The sequence below is a fragment of the Penaeus monodon genome, chromosome 3, assembly GCF_015228065.2.
Source record: "Penaeus monodon isolate SGIC_2016 chromosome 3, NSTDA_Pmon_1, whole genome shotgun sequence".
Lineage (NCBI taxonomy): Eukaryota > Metazoa > Arthropoda > Malacostraca > Decapoda > Penaeidae > Penaeus > Penaeus monodon.
Window position 1 is genome coordinate 34,809,822 of NC_051388.1, and position 9,412 is coordinate 34,819,233.

The 9,412-nt window shown below is 45.5% G+C and overlaps 1 protein-coding gene across 2 annotated transcripts in view; it reads left to right on the top strand.

Moving 5' to 3' along the window:
- The window catches only part of LOC119594322 (FAD-dependent oxidoreductase domain-containing protein 2-like), a gene marked incomplete at its 5' end in the record, with an annotated part of 17,302 nt that extends 8,364 nt beyond the window's left edge, over positions 1–8,938 (top strand). The window contains 6 exon segments of one of the 2 annotated variants that reach the window (XM_037943383.1): positions 1,846–2,006; positions 2,238–2,352; positions 4,850–5,073; positions 5,214–5,379; positions 6,178–6,416; positions 6,643–8,938. In XM_037943383.1, the coding sequence (XP_037799311.1) occupies positions 1,846–2,006; positions 2,238–2,352; positions 4,850–5,073; positions 5,214–5,379; positions 6,178–6,416; positions 6,643–7,034 (1,297 nt within the window). 2 annotated transcript variants of the gene reach the window in all.
- Between the last annotated feature and the right edge of the window lie 474 nt (positions 8,939–9,412).

Consider the following 9,412-nt stretch of genomic DNA (forward strand, 5'->3'; position numbering starts at 1 on the left):
ACTTGTCCTTGCCTTCGCCCCATGTCCTTCCTAGCGGGCTGCTCCCATGTGGATCAGTATGCTTTGCTGTCCTTCCTGTTATTCTCAACGGATGTGGTTCATACGGAGAGGAGTAGTGTTACCGTGTCTCACTGCAATTCCCTTCCCACTTATGTCTGTAGGCCCGGTCTGTAGGCGCGCATGTCCTTATCTTGTATTCTAATTCTCATTTTCCTCATCAAGAGAAGTACTTCTTGAGCATTAGCTGCTGACATCGGCACGAATTTATATTTACAACAGAGTGGATCTTCGCCTTTTCCACGACTTACTAGAGCTCGAAACAAAATAAACAAAGGGTACGTGCTCAAATGACTTTTGTTTACCCGAAGAATGAGAGCGTTCGTTCGTTTGAGATTTGCGAAGGTCTGGCTTCGCCCGGGCCTTTCACTTATGGCCCGGCCTGTGTCAGCTTTTTATGGCTGTCTCATTTGGTTCTCTGACACTCGGTGCTTACCGTGGCGGTGGGATTGCCAGCATGTGTATGTGTGGTGTAAGCATCTCGCATAATCTCTTTACCAGCACGACGGCTGTGTTCTGCGGGCCTTGTCTCAGGAATTGTGTGTGTACACAATTCTCTAAGTAATGCACAAGTGTGGCGTTCGGCTCGCCGCAATGCATGCAACACCTCTCTTCACGTTCTATTGTTTGTATGATCTGCCATGGGCAGTGGTAACCTAGGCGCATTCTGTGCAGAATGACTTCGGTACCTCTGTTGTTTATTTCAGAGAGTGCCAGTGGTTCATAGCCGGTGGCGTCTGAGTACCAGCTGGCCGAGGGGGAGGATCTCGTTTCCTCTCTGTGAAGCTGCAGGAGGAAGGAGGTTGCCATCACCGTACACTTCTTCCTAAGTAATTTTCGGCTCTGATGTATTATTATGGGATTAGGGGGCATACCCCTGCCAACTTCGGCTAGTCTGTCAGCAAGCTCATTCCCTCTGATCCATATGTGGCTGGGAACCCAGTTTATGATAATTCTTCTACCCTGTGCAAGAATCCTCTGTGCCAGTGTGAGGATGGTAGTCAGAAGGTAGATATTGTCAGTGGGTGAGCACTGCTGAAGACAGTCGACGGCTCCTTTGGAGTCTGTGTGTATGACCACGTGTCCTTCCCTCACGGACGCGTGGCTCAGTGCTCCCATGATAGCAACTGCCTCTGCCTGTAGCGAGGAGGCGTTGTCTGTTACCCTCATGGATTTTGTGGCATCCCTTGCTGCCAAGCCGGCGCCTGCAGTGTGGGTCAAGGGATTGACCGATACATCCGTGTAGTATGTTCTGCTACCCGGAGGAGTGATGGTTGCAATGACCCTCTGGGTAGATGAGAGCGATTTCAAATTTAGACATAATTTCCGAAATCAGAATCTTGTGGCATCAAGGTGGAGAACCATTGGTTTAGATATTTTAGGTTGATATTTTTTTCTGAATCATTCCGATTTGATTGTATAGTCAATAGTCAATCTTAAGCCAACCAGAGCTGTTAATTATCTTCGCGCTATAAAATCAGTTTCGCAGAGACTACTATACGATCTGCAAACACGCAAAACTCCTGTCGCACACGACACTGTCAACAGCAAAATCGCCAGCTGAACTCTTTATTAAATTCCTTCGAAAGAAATGTTTTGCATCTCAGTTATTACTAATCTTAGATCTCTTCCTTTACATTCTTTTGGTCTGCTTTTTATTTTCAATTCGATTGTACCGACTGAGGAGGAGTTCAGTCTGACTCAAAACGTCACACCTTAGTGCACCCCAGATCACTGTGGCTGTTAGAGATATAGACCTGCGTCCTCAGTGACTCCCCTCCCCCGCAGGGCCATCAACAACGGGCTCCTGGACACGTACCAACTAAAGTCCTTGGACGGCCTGCTGGAGGCGGGCGTGGAGGACATGGCGCTCGAGCGACGCGCCGGCCGCATCTACGTACAGTTCCCGTGGGAGGCCGACTCGCTCAGGCAGATCCAGGCCAAGAAAGGTCGGTGTTTCGCTCTTAGTGAACCTGTGACCTTCTGCGAAGGATATAGATTCACTAAAGTTGCTTTCATGAAATACTCAATCTCATATGCGTCTGTAATCGCCCAATAGAATTTTACCGCTTAGCAAACAGGAAATTCCAAAGACGTGCACCTGACTCCAGCTCGAGGCACTTTTTTTCGTCGCGAATGATGATTCACAACTTCTCCCTGACTTCCTGTTCCGTCGGCAGAGCGCGGTGAGGAGATCCCGACCGAGAACGACTTCGACAACTTCTCGTTACGCGAAGGTTACGACTACGTCATCCGCTGCCTCGGTTTCAAGTTCGACTTCTCCATTTTCAACAAGTAAGCCCCGTGCTCAGTAAAGTATGTTTATCTTTGCAAGCTCTGCTGCAACAAGTAAACACCATATTCAGAAATCTCTGTTTCAGCACACAAGCTTTGGATCAACAAGCAAGCTCCATATTCTGTAAATAAGTACTACACAAGCTCAGCTTCAGTAAAGAAGCGCCGTATTCAGTAAGGCATGTTTAACTACACAAGCTGTCCTTCATTTTCAATAGGTTCTCAGCAAGTATTCACCATATTCGGCTCCGTTCAATTGCTTGACTCTACTTCAGGGCCATTTCATTAAGTCATCTTTAGCACACCAGCTCTGCTTTCCAAAAGCTTCATTAAAACTTACATCAGCGGAAATCCACTGCCTTCAACTTGCAGTCTTGTTTTAAACAAACGTGCGTGTGTGTGTGTGTGTGTGTGTGTGTGTGTGTTATGTGTGTGTGTGTGTGTGTGTGTGTGTGTGTGTGTGTGTGGTGGTGTGGTGTGCGTTCGTGTGGTGGTGTGTGTGTGTGTGTGTGTGTGTGTTTGTGTGTGTGTGTGTGTGTGTGGTGTGTGTGTGTGTGTGTGTGTGTGTGTGTGTGTGTGTGTGTGTGTGTGTGTGTGTGTGTGTGTGTGTGATTGTGTGAAGCGAAGCGAAAATGTAGCCTACCCTCTTCACGTCCCTGATTACATACTGTTCCAAAATACTGGAGAAATTGCCACTTTTGGAAATGGAAGGCTGCGAGAAGAAAGTTAAATTCTTCTAAGCCTCAGATTAGGTTTATCTAAGGGAAGTCAACAGAAATTGTCCTAGGTAAATCTCGGCACGAGGTTAACCCAAATCTAAATAAAACACATTGTATAATAAGCAGTGTAGCATAGGTCTACTAGTTCACTAGTTCATCCACTTTCCTCCAAATCATTGAAACAAATATATTACTCATTAGTGTAACTATAATCAATTTACAGCAATATCGTCTAGGGAAGAATACCAGATGATTGCCTTCAGCTTCTTTGTATCACCCAAAAGAAAACTATGAGGGGCATAGTCTTTATAAATGTGGATAGGCAGATAAATAAATCGGACTTAAGACTGTCACGACGGCAATCTGAGTTCGAGGGTTCGAGTCACCGGACGGCGCGTTGTTCCCTTGGGCAAGGAACTTCACCTCGATTGCCTACCTAGCCACTGGGTGGCCAAGCCAGCCCAAGTCAGTGCCGGTCCCAGAACCGGGTAAATAGAGATGGTGACTCGATAAAAACACCGGGCGGAAGGCAACGGCAAACCACCGCTCTGAATTGCCAAGAAAATCATGAAAATCCATGATCGCCAACGTCCTTGTAGGACAGGGCACTTGAAAAAAAAAAAAAAAAAAAAAAAAAAAAAAAAAATTGCCTAAAATAGCTTTAACAAAGGGTGACTGGCTGAATGGAGAGTATCTTTGTCTGAAGAAGGAAGAGGAACATTGCATTAGGAAAATTGCCAAAGGGGCCATTATGAAACAATCAGCGGGTAATACGGGTAGAGAGAAGAATCCGAGGAATGAAATAAGGGAACAGCGGAAGGAGGTGAAGTATCAGGAAGAATGTCAGAAGGGGAAGGTTCCAGAGAAGGGTACCGTTGCGGCATAAGGGAGTCACGTGAGCGTCCAGGTGGGAGTGGTAAGGATAATGGGGAAAGAAGAGGGAATGGTGGTGCACATGGAGAAGAGGATGGGGTGTTTCAGGGAGGAAGAGGGGCAGGGGGAACTTGAGAAGAAGGATGGATATCGGCAAATACTTTGAATGTAGAGGGAAGAGGAGTAGAGGGTGAATGAAGGAGTGAAGCATTCTCTTGGGTCATGTTTGGGAAGTTTTGTATATCTTCAAGCGTTTCTGGAGGTAAGTTGGATTGGAAGGTCTGAGAAACAAAGGTTTCATTGTAAGGAGAAGAGGGGATAGAGCAGAGGGAGAGGTGAAGGAGAGCATATGGTAAGAGAAGATGAGGATGGAACATTTATATTACCTGGTGAGACAGGTAAAGGGAGAGGGGAGTAGAGATATGGTGGTTCGGTGTAGAGGAAAGAAATATTGGGGAAAATGCTTAGACATCTTGATTAGAAGGGAGCGGAGCGAAGGACAGTTTTGGAATAGGTAGAGAGAGAAAAACCTCGTCATCGTGCTTTCTGTCTGGCCTAGTTTGAATCTGAAAACTGAAAACTACCTCAGATTCGAGCTTGTAAGCAGGGTAGCTCCTGTAAAATACATTATGGGAGCCATCACAATTGGCCCACGTGCATGACTGAGCCGAGCAATTTGAACGGCCATGAGTGGGAGAAGAGATTACCATGCAAAATTAGTTGAGACGAGGGCTGAGGTCCAAGGCAGGTGTGATCCCCTAATCCTCCCACGGCAATAACGAGCAAGACATTAGGGGGATATCCAGTTGATTTTACAAGAGAGTCGCATTCCAAAGTAATCCTGTGAAATTAGGTTTAGTGTGGAGCATTGTTTCTGTTTCGATCTCAACTTGTTTCAATTCTAGCTCGTCCATGCCGAGTAAGTCCATCAAGAAGACCAAGTACCCGGCCATCAAGTTCTCGTATGAAGCCGACCGCATCCCGGGCCTCTACTTCGCCGGGACGGTCGCGCACTCGCTCGATTACCGCAAGTCGGCCGGGGGATTCATCCACGGATTCCGATACACTGGTACGCGCTCTGTCCCGATTAAGAGGCAGTTACACTTGCTGTGTCTCGGGACGATTAAAGGTTAATGAAAAGGTACTTTGTCAGATTATTTCATGAAGAATGAAGCACAAGAGAAAGGTCCTGAGAAATCCCCAAATTCCCCCTTCCTATACTAACCTCAAACCTTGTTAACGATAACGGAAGTACTTCGGTCTCTGCAGTGCGCGTGTTGCATCGGCTGCTGGAGTGGCGCCACGAAGGTCAGAGGTGGCCCGTGACCTCTTACTCGACCCGTGACCTCCTCAACGTCCTTGTCAAGCGAATCAACGAAGCGTCGGCACCATACCAGATGTTCGGCGAACTAGCTGACGTCATCCTCCTGAGAGAGTGAGTGGAAAAAAGCACTTCTTCAGGAACCGTACCACTCCCTCTCTCTCTCTCTCTCTCTCTCTCTCTCTCTCTCTCTCTCTCTCTCTCTCTCTCTCTCTCTCTCTCTCTCTCTCTCTCTCTCTCTCTCTCTGTCTGTTGTGCTGTGTGGTACAGCGGTAGCGATCTCGTCTAGCAATCTTGCTGATCTGCGTTCAAATCCCTCGCCGCCAATGGATGGTAACCCCAGCCATTCCTGGCATACAGGGGGTCATTTAGAAGCAAAGTGAAAAAGACATTCATTCTCTCTCTCTCATTCTCTCTCTCTCTCTCTCTCTCTCTCTCTCTCTCTCTCTCTCTCTCTTTCTTTCTCTCCCATTCAGTCTCTCTCTCTCTCTCTCTCTCTCTCTCTCTCTCTCTCTCTCTCTCTCTCTGTGTGTGTGTGTGTGTGTGTGTGTGTGTGTGTGTGTGTGTGTGTGTGTGTGTGTGTGTGTGTGTGTGTGTTTGTGTCTTATTTGTTTCGTAAATCCATCTGGGAAATTTAATGTTCGGAAAGATGTGCTGTTAATCGTAACGATTAATGTTCATGTAGCTATTACTATTACATTTCCCTTATTTTTGGTTATTGTTCATTATTCCGAATATAAAAGACACTACGATTGACTGTTTATGCTATGAATATCTCAGAATGACATGCATGTCACTGCTGTTTTTGTGATCACGCTTCTTGGGCCGTTTCCTTTCCCCTCGACACTCTCACATTCCTCGTCTTCCCCGCTGCAGCCTCCCTCGGTATTCTGAGTCGCCATTTCCTTGCAGCGGCGGCCGGAGGTTCGAGTTCCTGGAGGACTTCCCTGTGCATCTGCTGGCGCGCCTGGAAGCAGTGACAGGGCGCGAGGCCGGGCCGCTGGTCGTGGTCCTCATGGAGTACGGCCCGGACTTCTCGGGGCCGGACAAGGACACCTTCCGCGTTGACCGGGCCACAGGGGATCCCCTGGAGGCGCACCGCTCCAACTTTCTCCACCCAGTTTTCTACTACTACAGTAGTCTCCCAACAGGTACGGGGGTATGGGCGAGTCAGTGATGGCCGCAGTTCGCGTCGAGCAGCTTTCGAGGCCTCTGTAGGATTTTAGCATTTTCAGTCAGATTTCAGACGTTACCAGTATTTGCATATGCCTATGTGTTTATGTGTAAAATACGAATGTGGCTGAGCATTAAAAAAAAGCCTGTGTCCCCGTGAGTCCTGTTGCCGCGCCGATATGAAACTGCTATTGTTTTTTTCAGAATCGGAAATGCTGCACAAAATGGGTAAGTCTGCATTGCCGAAGCCGGAGCGTGTACACCACGTGCTCGAGGACTTCCTGACAGTGTGGACGGCGCAGCAGAGCCACATCCTGCCTCTGCGTCGTTTCCTTGAGTACGTCACCGGCAGAGACCTTCGTCATTACAATGCACACGCGTGTCTTTCCCACTCCTTCACCAACGGCCGCCCACCGCCTCTGTGTCCCCACGGGGGCAGCGTGGGGGGTTGGGCCATCCATCCCGTCACGCCCAAGCCTACAGGCCAGGCCCAGGGCGTCACCAGGCCAGCGCGCCCCGCCAACTACACGCTGTGGAGCCGGCCTTCAGTACGCGCCACGCCGCCGTCGCCGCTCGCCGCCGCTGCCACGTCGTGAGCGCCGGGCCTCCAGTCGAGTCCGGCCCTTCCGGTACCTCACGTGGCATGTATATACAAATAAACTCAGTGAGTTCAACATTCTCGAACTGGCAAAGGCGACTTTCAATGGATTCCAAAGTATCTCTGATTTTTCTCAGAGCAGATTCACACAAACGCATCAGTCTATGCGAACGCATACATTCACAAATGCATGTGTCTTTGCATACAATGCACGACAAAAGCCATCGATTGTAAAAATAAGCAGAAAAATGTTTCGGTTACCTGAAACCTTCAGAAAAATGGCCAGAGACTGTTACGAAAGCTTCCGAATCATGCATCGTTTCTCACAGAAATTAGGGAAGTTGATGCCTTACTTATCTCTAGTTCTCTTTCCTGACGACTGACACTAATGCACGGATGTTATAATCTGTTATGAGAGTCTCCCAAACGATACATTTTGTTTTGTCTTCCAGACATCATTTGTAATACGTCGTGTAATATTTACAGAATACGTTATACAATAATAGCCTTTCATTTTACAGCTGAGAAAAAGACACTGTCTGATAGTAAATAATGTTTCAGAAATCAATAGGAAAGAATTTTAATGTAATGTATAAAAGGCATTTCCTGGGCTTTTGAAAGAGACATACATAGTCCATGTGTACATGTGTACAGATATGCTAAATTCAGGCCAAATTTTACAACAGACACAAAGGCTACACAGTACATTGTATCTTAAAATCAAACATATGCATGCGTTTCCAGCTGTAGGATAGTATTCAAAACAGAACTCTGTTCTTTTTTGTTCTGTAGGCCGGTAAAGTGTCTATCTGTATTTCGCTTCTGTGTTCAAGCGTTATAATATGCCTTCCTCTTCGGATATATGCTGATGGTAACTGTTTCCCTGTTTTCCAGGAAATATATGAACACGCACGCAAGCACAAACAGACAGATACACACAATCTCAAACATACATCTGTAGGCTCACGCATGCACACACGCTTGCACACATAAACACACCATTAAATTTGCCTTGATTTATCTCCTTTCACACTTAGGATTTTAAGTGGGATATCAAAAGAAAAAACTATTGTTACCCCTTACATAAACTAATATGACAAATCGACAAAGTATTGTGCAATAACGAGGCAAGCCAGCTGACACCGTAATCCTACGAATATACTTTTTGCGATACAATAACATTATGTATTTGCAGAGAATTTCACTAAATTGAATTCCCTCCCCTGCCGCTAAACTCCCTCCAAACGTCGTGGCGCGATCTCACCATCACTTACTCCGTCGTCATGAAGAGTGACAATAGCTCCTCGCAGAGTGTGATTGTCTCCATGGTACACAAGGTGCAGATGCCATTCCCAATCCATATTAATTTAGAAGCATCCATATGAAGCATTTGCCAATCCATCCGCAGCATTTATATCCCAATCTGAAGCTTTACAAACCCGCTCCCTATTTATGTAAATCACGAACATCAAGAGGTCATGCAGTTCTATATGTTGCTTTATGGAATACCCATGTATATTGATAACAGTTTAATTATTTGATCTATTAAACGGGGTATTGGATATGATGATAAGTGTTTTGTTCTTATTTCCCATCTAAGTCATGATAAGTCAAATAATGCAAAACACTCATTTCATTTATTTTTATAATAAAAGCTAATTAAAAACGTAAATACGTAGACAAAACAATGCATGGTCATAGAAACGCACGCATCAAGTATCTGGTTCATTAGTCTCGGTCCTCGAATACTGTAATAAGGTCGTCATATGGCAACAATAGACATGGGAGGGATTAACAAAATCAAGAAAGTTTATTCAGCTCATGTCATTATCCGCTCATGTAAAAAGGATATAAAAACTGCATTTTGTATGTTCATTTGCATTCAATAATTAAGTAATTTTATTTGCTCGTATCTCTTTAATTTATCTTTCCTTTCTGCCTCTTTAGTAGTTCAGGAAGTCATCACAGACACCGGATTTGAAAAGTGATTTCCAAATATATTGAAACAAAGCTACCATTTTAATGGCGATGACGCACACATTTGAAAATCATAAAATAAACATTAGATTTGATGATACCCTAACTAAGAACTGTGTGATTAACGACTAAAGAATTTATCTCATATACATGTAAACAGGTCTGGCAGTTAAAATGTCTTATGCACGCTTAATTGATAACGATAACTAGCGAAGACAATATGAAACTTATTTGTAAGGCCTCGCTCTCCTCAGTGAAGTTTACCAGCCCTGATTGATGTGTGTCGCGTCTCATGAAGTTTAACGACGCTGAGGATTTATAAGCTATTTTGAGTGCAAAATTGTTCCCTGTTATACATGGATTGGTTTGATGAGTTTGATACATATTTTTTTCAAAACT